General features: G+C 43.5%; 1 protein-coding gene across 1 annotated transcript in view; it reads right to left on the bottom strand.

Annotated features, from left to right (window-relative positions):
• The window catches only part of TECTA (tectorin alpha), an 82,311-nt gene extending 69,693 nt beyond the window's left edge, over window positions 1-12,618 (bottom strand). Inside the window, exons 1-5 of the mRNA XM_088843023.1 lie at window positions 12,437-12,618; window positions 9,123-9,256; window positions 6,151-6,438; window positions 1,944-2,081; window positions 1,443-1,608 (exon numbers count right to left, since the gene is read on the bottom strand). Of these exons, the coding sequence (XP_088699149.1) occupies window positions 1,443-1,608; window positions 1,944-2,081; window positions 6,151-6,438; window positions 9,123-9,256; window positions 12,437-12,500 (790 nt within the window). The 5' untranslated portion in view covers window positions 12,501-12,618. The remainder of the gene's footprint in view (window positions 1-1,442; window positions 1,609-1,943; window positions 2,082-6,150; window positions 6,439-9,122; window positions 9,257-12,436) is intronic.
• Between the last annotated feature and the right edge of the window lie 3,277 nt (window positions 12,619-15,895).

Here is a 15,895-nt window from a genome sequence, read left to right as displayed (position 1 = left end):
AGAGAATGAGATGGCTGGATGGCATCACCGACTCAATGGACATGAGTCTGGGTGAACTCCGGGAGTTGGTGATGGACAGGGAGACCTGGCGTGCTGTGTTTCGTGGGGTTGCAAAGAGTCGGACACGACTGAGCGACTGAACTGACTGACTGACTCCTGCATTGCAGGAGGATTCTTTACCAGCTGAGCTACCAGGGAAGGTGACTATGGCTCTTCTGATTATTACACAAATTGAAGCCCCCAGGGCTGCTGAGACACACAGGTCCCCAGGCCCTGCTTTCAGTGGAAGGACGGAAAGAGGCCTCCTGAAAGCTCCATCCCAAACCATAACTTTCTTATGCATCTGGACGCATTTCCCTGGATCATCTGTGCTTACACAGTACCCTGCACTCCCATCTCTTGTGATAGGTTTTGCACTGTTTCATCACCGAGCCCATGGCTGTCTTCTCTACTGTAGGGTCAGAGGAGTCCAGAGCAACTTCATCTTCAGCACCTAAGAGAATGGCTAGCGTCTCATTTGGAAAGATGTGGTTTGATGGCTGAATGGATGGATGGGTAGTTCGGTGCATAGGTGAGTGGGTGAGTGGATGGGTAGAGAGATGGATGGCTGATTCACTAATTCAGCTTGCTACAGCCTCCACTTCTAGAAGCAGAAATATGAACAGAAATCCTGTTTTCTGAATACTTTTAGACATATAAGAAGCAGGAATCTATAAACCAGGACATTCCTGTGAGAGTCCTGGGCTGTTTTGCACACGCAAAGAGGTTTTGATATTTCAGAGAAGGCTCCAAACTTCGGATGCCAATGTAAAGGAAACCCACTGAGGTTCACTTATAGCTTGTTCACACAGATGTAAAGCCAGCTTTGATTCTCCCTAAAATCCTGCATGTTTTGCCACTGCTTCGAGGATTTTAGGAGAAGCTACCCTAAAGACTATGACATTTTTTCCCCTTTGTTTCTAATCATACTAGGAAGCACTGATTTACTGTCGTAGATACTTGGCGCTGCTTCAAGTTCGCCCACTCCCGTGGATCTACAAAGTGCAGATGGCAGAGCAGGAGTGAAGATGAGAAGGAAAATTTAAAGGGGGAAATGGCAACCACCACCACAACAAAAATAATGTTAAACAGGAGGGCTCCCTTCTGTCCCTCTGGCTGAGAAATCATTCAAGAGCCTCATGCACTTTGCAGTAGTTCCCAATGGGGAGCTGTGTTCACACCCCAGGCAAAGACTTCAGAAATCGCAGTATGGCCAATGCAGGCTTCAGCTCCTGGAGTGATGAATGTGCATGCTAAAATTACCTTGATCTCCATTATCCAGCGGAGCGGTGTCAAAAGAGTACAGCATCAGCAACGAGTCCGCCCCCGTGGCTTAAAAGCCTGCCTGTCAATCTAAACTAAACAAACCCTGCTCTGCCTCAGAGAAGAGGAAATGCCTTTACCTCTGGAGGTGCAGCCATTGGCTGGGTCAATTTCCTTTCCGTCAACTTTAAATGCCCAGCGACCTGGCACATTGACGTTTGTTGTCTCTTGGATGTTCACAATATCAGGGGTTCTTGACCCTGGCAGGCTGAAGAAATTGGTGAGGTTTCCACCATTAAATCCCGCCTAGAGCACAAAAGCAAGAGCAGACTTTTGAGCATACACACCATCCCCATTTGGTTTACTTGTCCAATGTCTTATTCTCAGAGCCCAGCACAACCTGAAATCAAGAGACAAACTTTTAACTATTCCTGGAGCCCCTGGGGCCACCATTCCAGGTGACAAAGGCCCACACCTGGATCAAGGTAGCAAAGATAGGTGAGACTAGTCCCTCGGTCCACCTGCTGGACCAGACGTGCTTCTCCAGTTCAGAACAAGATCCCCCCGGGGATGCTGAGAGTGTAGGCAGAGAGTGCAGTGCTTCAGAAACACGTAGGAGAATGACCCAGAGTACCACCTACCTGCGCCATCACTCCCCCAAGGCCTGTCAGGGGATCGCCACCACTCGCAGTCCCAGTGGTCCAGCTGATCTCATAATAATTGAAGAGCGTGAATGTGTAGGAGCCATCAGATACCAGGACGGCCTGGAAGGTATTCACCTACAGGATGAGAATGGGTGGGTGCGGGGGTCTCATGACTCGCATTCCCCATCGTCTCCCCAGTAGCAGCTTCCTTTACCTTGCCCTCTGCCCACCCCCAAGCTGCCCACAGCTGCTCCCAGGCTACCTCTTGCTCTGCCTTCTCCCCGAATATGTTCTTGCCTCCAGTGGGAAAAGCAAGTCACGTAGGGTTGTGCATCCAGAAGAGAAATTGCCTGAGAATTACCTAGAGGCTGACTCAGCACCCCTCTTAACATCTCTGAGTGGTACCAGAAGGGAAAGTCAGAGGCCGGCTCAGCGTGTGATAATCCTGAGTGCCCGTAGATGGCAGCAGGAGAATAAACTATAGGAAGCCGTCAGGTCGGGGAGAGGGCTGCGAGCACCTGGCCCCAGAACTCTGGGGTGGGGTGGGGTGGGGGAACAGGGCACGCAAATGCCAGTCGGTGTGACTCCAGTGGTGGCGTGGGCCCTGCTCTCTGGCTTCCTGGAAAACACAGCTAACCTTGGTGAGATGTCTTCCCCTCTCTTAAGTGAAGCTTGGAAAGTGCTTTTTAAAAAGCACGTTGTGGGGAGAAATTGCTCCTCTAATGGAGCACTCATGCATCACTTTATATCTGCAAAATTCTCTCTGCGTCCCCCCTCCCATCTGTACCTCAACCAATCTTAAGATGGGCAATTTTTTTGGCCCATTAACATCTCGGGAGCTAAGAAAACTGAGGGCTGGGACTTCCCTTGTGGTCCAGTGGCTAAGAATCCACCTTCCAAGGCAGGGGACCCAGGTTCCGTCCCCGGTAGGGAAACTAAGATCCCACATGTCGCAGGGCAATTGAGCCCTGGAGCTACAATTACTGAGCTGGTGCATGCTGCAATGAAGACTCAGTGTGGCCAAATATTTTTTTTTTTTAAAGAAGGAAAACTGAGGGCTAAAGGAAACAAATTGTTGGACATGCCACAATGATCCAACAACAGAAAATGGGACTGGAGCCAGAGCTCCCAGTCTGAACCGAGTGCACTGTTATTACACACTGTCTTAATTTTCAACTTTTAAGGACAGAGATGTTATACAAATTCAAAGCAGCCCTGCAAACAGTTTCCAGAAAGAAGCTGTAGCAAACTCTGTCCTTTACTGTTTTCCTTTGCTAATCCCTACCCCTTGATGCGTGTTTTCAGGAAATTCAAGTAAAACTAGAGTTAAAAGGAGAGGTGGCTTTGACCTTTCCCGTTCAAACCCAGCATTTCCCCAGCTGCCTGATACCATCCTGGTTAACATTCTGTCAGACGCAGAGGAACACCCACATCCTTATCCTGTGTAATCAAACTGGGCTAGAGGATCTCGGAAGCCCCAAATCTCCCATCCTAGACAGTCCCAGGGAGGCAGAAGAGGTACAAGTGAAGAAAAGCCCTTTTTGTAACCAAGAACTTTCTCCTCAAGCTCCGTGCCTGCCACAGCCGATGGCATTTCTGATAGAGCCGCCCAGGTATATGCCTCCTTCTCTGGCCTTGCGCAACAAAAGAGCAAAGTGGGACACAGAAGGGACCAAGCAGTCAGCCTCATGGCCGCTGTGAGTCAGGCTCAAGAGACAGGCATGAAATCAAGGTCACGCAAGGACCAAGGCTAAACCCTCCTTCAGACCAGCATGCTCCTGCAGGATGTGAATTCCTTCTGAAATGAATTTGGAAATATCTTTGATCCAAGCAGATCTTGAAAGCAAGGCATGTCTGACCCCAGAAGTCAGTCCTAACCAACTAATCATCCTTAAGAACGTTCCAGAAGCTGGCTCACCCTCAGGCAACTTCTCACTTACTCCCCCCAACACACACACATAGGTAATTCTACAACCTGAGTTTACGACTCCTCTGGATCTGTTTTTGTAAAGCCATGTTTTCAATTCTTGAAAAATCTTTTTGTGCCATTTCGTGCTCGTGCTAGGTTGCTTCAGTTGTGTCCAACTCTTTGTGACCCCATGGACTGTAGCCCGCCAGGCTCCTCTGTCCATGGGATTCTCCAGGCAAGAATGCTAGAGTGGGTTGACATTTCCTCCTCCAGGGGATCTTCCTGACCCAGGGATCTAACCTGCATCTCCTGCATTGGCAGGCAGATGCTTTACCACTGAGTCACCGGGGAAGCCCCTATGATACTTCAGAGGACTGTTAATGTTACATAGCAGGGGCAACAGAGGAGAGAGGTTAGGATTCAGAGATAGGAGACTTGATTTGCATCCTGCTCTGCAAGGTTCGAATCCCTTTTCTTGACCCTTGGGCAAGTTACTTAACCTCTCTGAGCCTGTTCCCTCACCTTTAAAGTGGAAGGCGAGCTTCCACGGGTCAATGATTTACAGAGATAGGACTAAATGATTTGCAGACATAGCCTAATACAGTCCGGGGTTCATGGTCAGCCTCAATAAATATTAGTTTTCCTTCCTTAAAGTAAACAGGTCCCGGTCCCCTTGATCTTCTACTGGACTTCTAAAAGATCTCGCATGCCCTATGTTTAATTGGCCTGTTGCTATGTGTTCTTCTAAAGAAGCGGAGGCCTGGGATAAGGGTAAACAGGAGAGGGGGCAGATTTCAAAGACAAGTATGGATAGACACTCCTGCAGCTCTGGAGGATTTTTATCATCTTTCTCTCCCAGGAGCTCAAAGCACTTAGATGTTACCTCATTCATCCTCATGGAAAGAGTCTTCACCTAGTTTAGAAATTTACTCCAAAGTACAAACCAGAAAGTATCTAAATTATCTTGCCATTTTTACTGCCAATGGAAGCACTTTTTTTTTAAAAAAAAAAAAGGTGGTCAGCATTTGATGGGCATTTTTTTCTCTTTTTTTTTCTCCCACTGACACTAAAATTTATTGATCGCTGACATCCTGCATTCTAACACTGTAAGGTGTGAGACTTGAGGACATAAAACATCTCCCAAGGAGTTGTTAGCAACCCATAACATGACAGAGGGAAATGTATGCTTCTTTAGAGGTTATTTCTAGCCAATGCATCCCTTGTTTAAACTTGTTTCTTTCTGTGGTCCAGAACATCTTAGCGATACAGTGCGTCTCGATGTTCCGGTCAGGAGGTGCAGAGACAGGGTGCTCACAGCCTGGCAGCTACACACTGCAAACACAGCACTTTTTCACCTCCCTCTGTCTTTCTCTCCCTCAACTCAGTAGTTTCTGTTCCACCCTTAAACAACTGACTCATCGCCAAGGAAATTGGAAAACAGATGGAACTGGAAACAATCCTAAGAAAGCGAAGGGCAGATTTTTGAGTGTCTTTGCTTACTGGAAATTATACATCGAAGACCCATCTGCTACTTCAAAGATCTCCATTGCCAAAGTCACCCAAACACGTGGCAAGCTTTCCTGAAACCTCTGTTCTGTCCTTTTATATAGAAAGTTGATTATCTCTATAATAATGCCAGCGATAATCTTTCTTATTTGACTTTTATTTGATTGCTCATTTGGGATTTCTGGGCAGATGTTTAAACTTTATTCATGAAAATGCTTTAACTGCCCACTCCAATTAGCATCAAAGATGAATAATTCTAGCCCTGGTCACAATTTTTTAAAAAAAGGTCATAACATAATAAAATGAACCAGATCATTTGGCCCAAAACTGGCACCCTATTTTCCATTTCCTATCAGCTTTTGTGAAAAAAGGGTAAAAAAAGGAAATTAGCTGATGGAGAGAGGCTTTTGTGCCTCTTTAAGAGAAAAGGACCTTCGGTTTCCTGATTGTTCCCTAATCATAAGGGTCTCAGTGCAAAACACTCTCCTGCAAAACGGAAATGCTACACACTACAAGGAAAGTGAGAAGCGCTTCTTTTTAGACATTTGTGATGATCCGTGATAGAGATGACACAACTTCTGAAATATTATTACAGCTGACCAGACTGATTAGGTGTGACATCTCCCTCTATTTCCTAAAAAGTGAGTTGGCAAGACTCCTCAGTTAACTCAAGGAAACCGACATTCTTCAGCTCTATCAATTAGGCTCCTTCAGAGTAGTGAAGATGGATAAGAATTAGATGTCAGGATATGAAGTGGAAAGTGGAAAATGGAAAATATGAATGATTACAGGTGTGGTGCTGCTCCCTCCGTAAAATGTGACTTCCTCCCAGGTCACAATGAAAACCCAAGTGGCAGAGAAGGTTGCCATGTCTTTGAAGTACTTCCTGATGTCCTTGGTGGCTCTTTTCAGGATGACAGCGTCCATGGTCTCTCTGTAATAGATCTCGCCTCGAATCCCATTGTGCACATCTGCCCAGAAGGGAGCAATGAAGGCCCTCCCATCCGTCAGGGGAAAAGATTCAGGTGTGAACTGGCTCACGAGCACATTGAAGGAAACAACTCCGTTGTTATTGACCTACGAAAAATAGGAGAAGTTTTGTACAATGGATCTGAGACTGTGACAATTTCAGAGTCATAAACCAAAACAGACGTTCACCTAATCATATGAATGGAAACAACTTTTAAACCACTGAATTAGAACCTGCAGACAGCAGCTTCCATTGCTCAGCTGGGAGGTTCGTTGGCTTCCAGACAAACTCATCAGCTTCCTTTCACTTTCAATTTGTAGTCAGCTTCATTTCTTAAACAATCAGTCTCATTTTCATGTTCTCTCTCCTGTCTTTGTTTACACTTATCAAACGCTACTGGATTGTGTGTGTGTGTGTGTGTCTGAGTGTGTGTGTGTGTTGAGTTAGGCAGTGGCTTATGTGGACAATAAAGAAGGTCTAGAGTTATAGATGCAAAATAGACAGAAAAAAAAACAACAACATGGAAGCCAAAAGTTAAATTAAAAACCTAAGGAACTCTGTATTAGACCTTGATTCCTATTATATGACGAGAGAGAAGTGTCAGTAAAAGATAGATCAAATACTCCATCATCAAACACAGATCTCAAATGAACCACATCCCACTCTGAGACATTTAAAGGATTTCTACTGATGTCACAACCACTCTGTACCCAGAAATGGGACAAGGTAATAATCTACAGATAAGCCCAATTCCATTATAGCTCTTGTAGTCTGGGGACTTCTTTGTGTAATCTCTGCACAAAATGGAGACATGAAAGCTTTACATTGAATATGTAAATGACTATCTTACAATGATTTCTTCATGATTTGTAAATGGCTTAGTAAGCTTATTGAATTACTCAACCTTATGCAAGTAACAAGCCAATATGCATACTCATAAACAGGATCTGTAAAAAATTCGCCTCTGTCTGTGTCTGCAGCTCAATAAGTTGGTTCATGAAGCTCATTTAATTCAAAGGCTTGTACAGTTTCAACAGCAGGAATGTCAGTGATGGGAATCCTTCCAATTCCTCAATACAGAAATATTCTATTGTTAGGTTCGTATTAATTAAAAATATTATGGACATTAATGGTGATCCAGATCCTAGAGGCTAGTTATCAGTATCTGAGCCACGGGTATGTCAACTTATTTTGGAAGCAAAGGTGTGTGGTTTGAAAAAGAAGCTGGAGACCTAACTACAAAGATATTGAGAGCCTGCAAGTCAGAGAACAACCCAGAATCTTGAACAACACTATATGACCCTGGAAACTCAGGGAACAATTTGCCCTCAAATAAGTCTGCCCCAAATTAAGGACCCTCCTTCTGCAAAAGCAAGAATTTTTCAGAATCCATGTCACATAATACAGTGAAGGAGAAAGAGGAGCTTAACTAAATACACGTGTTTTGGCTAGTGGTCTAGAAGACCAAAGCTTCCAGAATGGAAGCCCTGAGAATACCTCTCGTCTCCAAAATCAGGTCAATATATTCAGAAACTTACCATCACCTGTTACAGACCAAGGAGGCTATACAGTAAGTAGAGCATAAAGGGCATTTCAAGATGCCAGAGCAATGTGTTTTCTAGGAAATAATGGTGTAATTAAAACACAGAAACTTGCAGAGGAAGTTTATGATAACTCAGATGTGTTTCGATTATCTTCTATAGTTAAAGGCAGTGGTTCTCAAACTTTTGCGGGCACCAGAATCCCCTGGAGGGCTAGTTAAAACACAGATTGTTCGAACGTATAAAAAAAAAAAAAAAAAACACACAGATTGCTGCCCACCTCCCAGATTCCATAGGTCTGGGGTGGGGTCTGATAAGTGACATTTCTAGCAAGTGCCCCGGTGGTGCTAAAGCTGCAAGTTCAAGCACCATGGGTGATGAAATGGAAGAGGAAACTGTTTTCTGGCGGGACTCAGTCCTAAGCTATCAACAAAAAGCAGAGAAGACAGAGGTCCCAGACACAGACATGACCAGAGAGAGAGGTGTTCAGAGGTTGATTTCTTCCTCCGGGGCAGAACATAGGAAAAATCGGAATGTAATATAATCTTCATTTTCTTCATTCAATTCTTTAAGGCCAAAGATAAAGACAGGTTTGATTGCTCTGAACCTTTTTGTCAATGTGCAATAGTGTCACTAGCAGCAATTCCAATGGTAAAAAATAAAAAATAACCTGAGAACACGGGCCCAGGAGAGCTCTGACAGCAAATGATACCATTTCTTCATGCAGCTTTGACAGGAGACCCTAAGGCGGATCTCAGACCCTTTGAGGGTGGCTGATTCTGCAAACAACGTGTAAATAATAGTTGATTACCCCTCTTCTCTGCTCTGACTCTGCTCCAAATTGGTAGGAAGTCTAAGAAGAGCAGATGCCTAAACTCTTTACACCCCCAGAAGGGAAAGAAAAATGAGATTACCCCTATTGGTGGTTCACTGTATCTTTTTATCTTGTCTAGTGGCAGAAATAATGTTCCTGGCATTGGGGCCTCTGCTTCTCTTCGGTGTTTAATCACCCACAACAGCAATTTATTGCCCTGTATACTCCTCTACTATGAACATTAGCCATTAAATATACCTTTGACTTCCTTAATCATAAAACCTATCAGCTCATGAAATCTCAGAACTCGTCATCTGGGCTGCCAATAAATCCTCCATTCCCAGAGCCCTGGAAAAAGGTATTTAAAATACTTTTCCTTAATGACAAACAAGGTGGGGAGAGCCAGAGAGCAACAGCTAAGCTGTTTCTCACTTACATAGACAGTACGGTAAGGAACGCCGAAGAAGAAGACAGGAATGGCTAGCTTAATCTCAGATGAGCTTCCATCGTCCACTTTAGGGGTTTTGGTGTCATTCTGCCAAAATGGATACATGAGTTCCCTGGGCTGAACTGTCAAGAGAGAGGGTGGTTAGGTAGACGGCAGATCCCCCCCTCCATTAGGCAAGCTGCTTCCTTCCCACCCACTAGAGACAGCTTCTTCCAGTAAGTTACAAATGGCACACACATCAGGTGGACTTTTTATTTGTCCTAAACCTCAGCTGGACACAGTGAGTGATCTTCTGCCTCCGGAAAGAGGAGCATGGAAGTGATGATGTTTCTCCTTAAGAGAAATCACTTCCTGCTTCATTCTATATTTTCATACATTTAGGAGACAGCAATGGTTATCATTGGCTGGAAGGTTGTGAAATTGACCCTCCCTGGAGCTCTCAGAGCACTGAGAGGTGCCTCTGGGTCTGGCAGGGCTTAGCCGGCTTGATCCTTGATCAGAAGGCAGCTTACAGAGAACGTGGCCAGTGGCTCTAAAATTCCCTCCTAGCTCAAGAATTCTACTATCAAGGCTTTTCCTGAAAGGAGTCCCCTTCTTCCCACTGCGCAATAGGAGAAGATAGCAGATCCCAGAGGAAACAGACAATGGTTGGATCTGGGACAAGGGTGGGAAGAGAGGGTTTGTAGTAAGTGGCCCGTGAATGACCCTGATTGAGCTCCAGCCCCGTGAGAAGGCTCCCTGCCTGGCTCCTGTTTAAAAAGACAGACATGGGATACTCTGGGGCACAGGAGGTTGGGCCTCTGTGAGCTCTCTGGAGAGAAGGCTGGGGGATCTGACTTATCACCCTGGTCAAAGGTGAGAGTCATCACACAGACACATACACCTCACCTCCTGCAACCCTGTCACCACTTCTGTTGGCAACTTGGCTTATTTCTCAAAAGTTTCTCATCCAAACTCTTGCAAAGGGTGGCCCAGTTCATTGAAATTAGACAGCTTCTCTAGGGTCTTCATTACCAAAGATCAGGTCCAATGGCTTGTGTGAATTAATCTATATTTGGGATTACATTAATTAATTACATTCCACTAATACTTTTTCTCTGCCTGTGCCCTTTCTCTTCTTGGATGAAAATAGAGCAATAGGACATCATCTTTTCTTCCATGTTCTAAAACTGTGTGTTAGTTTCCAGGGACAGCGGTGCATCCATTTGGGGCTTCTGCTGACAGTTCATGAGGTACCTGATTGCCACAATCCAGAGGCTGACACCCTATCCTCAGGTTGGGTGGAGGCGGGGGGCCCTCCCAGGAAAAGTCCCTGCTCTGTGTTGATAGAGCCTATAGGCTAATGAGCAATTGGCCAATGGTTGCCCTGCTCCTCTGGGAGTCTTTTAGTGAGCAGATAGCAGTTCATGGAGGAGAGAAACAGAGTGACCAGAAAGCCACTCAGCAGGGCCAAGTGCCAGCTTCTCTCCTCCTGACGAAGGGAATTCCAGGAGGTCTGCCTGGAGGAAGAGCACCTCTGTTGCCAAGGATTAATATAAGAGGAAAGCGGGGAACAGGAGTCTGGTCTTTAGTGAACAAGCCAGCCTGCAAAAGTCGATGCAAAGCTAGCCAAAGGAAGGAGGTTTCAGAGGTGCTATAATTAATTTCATCACAGGAGTTCTCAGCTCACATGCTTTATTTAGTGTCACAATCAGTAGACAAGGAAGGATTCTTTTCCAACAGTCATAATTACATAGATGTCACAAACTCCAAATTCCGAGAAGGGAGGAATTTTTTTAAAAATTTCTTTGTGATCCTTATCATAGTATTCTATATAGGTACTTATTAAATTTGAAGGGTAATGAGCTTTCTCAAATTAATAATAATAATAAATCAAATCTTGTTATGGATTTATCCTTCATGGGGAACTTTTCAGGAGTGATGCCCAAGTGTAAATAAGGGCCTGATTCACACTGAATTGTAATCATTTGAATGGAAAGAGTAATTTGTATTCAGGGCAGCACTGGCTGAGCTGCCAAGGAAATGGAAACTCCTCACCCCTCTTGGAGGAGACAGAAAACTATGGTCAGAGAGACTGTCTCTAACTTCTCTCTCTGCTCCAAAGGCAATGAAAATTTGCAAGAATCCTTTCTTCCTGAGTGATCCTAACTATTTCATGATTTTGGACAGGAAAAGAGTGGACGATTAAAAATTTTCAATATAAGAATACAAAGAATCAGGATATCTAATATTGCCAGTATGTAGCAAATACTTGTTGAATGACAAAAAAAAAAAAAAGAGATGTTTAATAAAAGATAAAAGAGAGTAGGTTTAAACTACAGTAATTTCCACTTTAGAGGTCATTACCATTATAAAAATATGACTTGTTAACAACATGGCTTATTGATAGCATCAGAGTTAATAAAAGAAAACTCCTTATTTATGCTCATTTTAAGCAGGGAATTTACAGTAAACATAACTATGTTTCCAGGAGTTTTTTCCCCAACAAATAAGACATACTTTCTTAGTGTAGCAGTAGGTGAGGGGCAGAGGGACTCATTACTGTGGGGTTTCACACCATGGCCTGCCCGATATAGCTGCTTAAATTTATCCAACCCTAGAAAAATGGTAGGGCTCCACATGCCTCATACACCTGTTCCCTCAGACTTGTGATCATGTGTCCGTTCAACTAAACAAACAAAACCAAGACAGATGCTCTAGAATTTTAGCCAGGAAAGTTTCAAAAACTGTAGAAAGAAATCCATGCAATCTTTTACCTATCCCAGGCAATGCTACATAGAGAAAAAAGAGAAATCACAGAGGGGAATAATTTTCTTATTTCACTTGCAGTTTTAGATTTTTGACCACTGTAAATGGTCACTGAGACTCAAGTCACTGACATTAATGTCACTGAACCTTCCTGGTTTTGGCTTAAATAAGTGCATTTTTTTTTTAAAGTTTGTGCCACCAGTTCAGTGCCTTCACTGGAATCCGTCATCAGGGACAGGGTGCACATGCACCAACCCTGTATACTTTTAATGAAAATAATTTGCATTATCTTAAAGACCAACTCCATTTACATGGGGCAACCTGGTATAAGCAAATTGTGTTCCAAGTAAAATAAGAAAAAGTAGGGATGTGAGTGAACATCATTCAAAGTTAATATATTTTGCCCTTGACAACAGAATTTAATTTACATTTTTCTTGTTATAACAGTAGACACATGTACACCTGCCCTGACAATTATGGCTCCAACAAAAGCGTCTCTTTATAAATTCAAGAGAGTGCTAATCACGAGCTTTATGGAATTTTGTAGTACTCACCTTGGTGCCATACAAGTGCGAAGATGAAAGAGACCCAAATTCTAAGTAATGATGAATAATTCATCCTGGAATTTTAAAAAGAAAAAGAAAAAAATCCCCAGCTTGCCAGAGTAAACAGAACACCAGGTGCATTTGGTGGCAAATCCCAAGACACATCGCAACCGTCACAGAGCATTCACATAACAGCATCAACAGTTCTGAGTCAGGCTGAAGTGCCCTGGATGCTGGTGGGGCCTCTTAAGTTCAATACTTGGTGGACAAATTAGATTCCCCCATGAAAAGCAGTTTGGAAGTGTAATGAATCACTTAAGTTGTCAGGAAATTATATGGAATCAATGAGCAAACAACCAGTCAAGGAAAGGCATCTCCGCTCCAGCTACTAGAGCCCTGAAAACCAACACCTCACTCTAAAGACGTCTGGTGTGTCTCTAGAACAGACATCCATCCTCTCTGAGACCAGGCTATCTAATTTTCACCACAGCTTTCATTCAAGAGCCAATAAAAGTCAGTTAAAGTACAGGTGGTCCTACATGTAGGAGGATTTAGAGTTTCCTGTCCCCTCCTCTAAGGGTGGCTCAGTGGTAAAGGATCCGCCTGCCAATGCAAGAGACGCCACAGACTCAGGTTCGATCCCTGGGTTGGGAAGATCCCCTGGAGGAATAAATGGCAAACCACTCCAGTATTCTTGCCTGGAAAATTCCATGGACCGAGGAGCCTGGCGGGCTACAGTCCATGGGGCAGCAAAGAGTCGGACACGACTAAGCATGCACATGCAACCCCTTTTCTAAAGTATGGAGCCAGGCCATCATTTTGAAGTGCTGACCAGAGTCACAGGCAGTATAAGACTCTGTCCAGTGACCATCCAAATGTGAAATAAATAATAGACACATAACAGAAAAAGCATCATGTCAGGATGGCTCTTTGAAATTACAATACAAATAGAATCCAGTACAAAAGCAAGTCATTAGTCGCAGCAAGTTACAGAAAGAACATCACAACAGTGAACTTGTTTTCATTTAGTTACAATCTGTTGAACCAGTGGCTTTACCCTTGGACAGTCTGTGCCGCTCTGTAGAGCTAAAATGCAAGCTCCCAGTTATACATACACCTGGAACTGAAGCGAGTGCAGAGGAAACCCTGAAGCTTGCTCCCGGCAGCATTCTTAAAAATAAAAACCCTTCCCATATTATTGGAAGCTATCACAATTCATCAGCCAAACTTCCAAGGAAAAATCAGTGAACCTCCTCTGTGAGTTTTATTGTAAATCTTCAGCTGTCAAGCACACGCATTGAAATCTCCAGCACATCATAAATACTCGTCAGTTTTGCTGAAAACGTGACTAAGACTTCAGCAGTGATCACACACAGTTTTTAGCAGAAGGAGATGTCAGACAGGTTTAAGACTGAAGTCCTTAGGGAAAGAGTTCAGAGAGCAGGAAGGAGGATTCATTTAAATATTTGTATTTATGAAAAATGTCACTAACCTGTTCGGCAGGGACTGGAGGAATCGAGTCGGAAATATTAAGCCAAATCTTGGTAAACCCGGAAAAAATTAGGTAAAACAAGAATTCATGGCAGTTCTCCCCCACTGGCTCCCAATTATTTCTGATTCCTGAAATGATGTCTGAATCCCCTACTCTTAAAACCAAAAATTCAGTTAGCCCTGTGCTAGAGTCAGATAAGTGTTGAGTTGCAATCAAGTTTTTTTTCCTATTGATTAAGGAAAAATAAATCTAAAGATCAGTTTCAGGATTGCGTAGAGAGGTTCTTTTCCTGAAAAACTAGACCTTTTCTCCCCCCCTCCCCATTCCCACCCCTTTAAAAAAAAGTAGATTCAGATGGAAATGTCAGTTACTTGGAGCTGAAACCTTGGTCCTTTCTGATCAGAATCACTTTGCACTGAAAACACAAAAGAAACCCCCCCTTCTACCTTTGTACCCAAAAAAAAGGAAACTGTATAATGTTACAGAATTAGCATCCACCAGCATGATATTAAAACGCCAAACAAAGCTGCTGCCTCCAACATTTAAATGAAGTTGGTTTGCTACTAAAGTCTTTTTTTGTCTCTCTGGTTTTGAACAGTTGCCACTGATAGACTCTACTCTTGTTTTTTCACAGGTATGCATGAAGTATTTAAAGAAATGCTCTCAAAATTTTCTAGGTTTTATTCCTGCCAATTTCTCTCTGATTCATCTCAGGGCAGAGGATTAGGCCAGGGAACAGGTAAGCAGCGTGAGCCATGATCTTTCACAAGGGAAAAATCAAAGGCTCTGAAAACCTCCACAGACCCCCCAATGAGGGTCCTTGGAGGGTGTGGAGGAGGCAGAACCCCTCCTGATGAAATTTTGCTCTAGGTATTTAAACATCATGAACAAGGCTAAAACCATTTCCAGTTCTGTCGATGCAGAATGAGAAACATTGTCTAAGGTAGAAACGAAGTTTATTATCCAAAATTATTAAACTGAGACTTGTTTTAAAAGAAGGAAATCATTTGAATGAAGCAGGGAAAAACTCTCTGTAAATTAATAGAAATTTAAAAATTGCTCCAAATTTATCTCTGACCAGACATTTAAATGCCAGCTGTGTCGAAAGACATAACTTCAGTTTTGAGTACGTTGTCCTAAAATGGACAAGAGGTTTGGGGAACTGATTTTTCAGTCTAAATTAGTCAATATTTTTCCCCCCAAATCCTGTGGTAATTCAGTGGGGTTTTTGCCCTACCCTCCATATATATTTACTTTCAGATGTGTCAAATAACTATCTATCTTCCTCCAAAAGGCACATATTTATATAACAGAAAGTCTGACTTTGGGGGTGTCTGTTCCAAATAAAATTAAACTCAAATCCAAGACTCACCTTGAAAAGCATTTTCCTTGCCCAGCCTTTATTAAGGTGTTAGTCCTGTAGTCAACCTAAATGCCATGAAGCAAAATAGTTGGCTCTACTTTAACAACTCCTAGTGCCATAATAACTGTTTTGGTCTTTCTTCGGACACTCACGGACATTTGTATTCAGCCTTTTGATCCATATTAAATGCTTCGTCCTTCTTGAGGCAGAACTGCTTCTGGGTTTAACCAGATACACAAGATGGCAGCATACATGGCTCAGAATGGCTGGTTCTGGGTGTGAGCAAGTGCCGGGTGCCTGAGAACAGACGGGGCTGATATATCACTGGTTGGGCTGGGGAGCCAGTCAGTGAGTGTGTATTTCAAGTGTACACTCAGTGGTCACAGAAAGGAAAAAAAATGACAAAAATCTCTTTTTATGCCATGTCGGCAGGAGGACTTATTTTGTTGAAGGGGTGAAGTGAGCCAAGATTCGACAAGATTTAGACCTAAGGTGGTGTGGGCGTGGCTTGGAGCCAGTAACCGAAGACACTGTTTTTTACAAAGAAGGCATAGATGGATGCTGCTTTTTAGGCAGGAGGAAAGACAGTTCAAACAAAACACAAAACAAAACG

Source organism: Moschus berezovskii, chromosome 14 (assembly GCF_049115385.1).
Source record: "Moschus berezovskii isolate FMDL1 chromosome 14, NW_MosBer_1.0, whole genome shotgun sequence".
Classification (NCBI taxonomy): Eukaryota; Metazoa; Chordata; class Mammalia; order Artiodactyla; family Moschidae; genus Moschus; species Moschus berezovskii.
The sequence above is the reverse complement of the archived record's forward strand: the minus strand, read 5'-3'. Positions and strand labels throughout refer to the sequence as shown.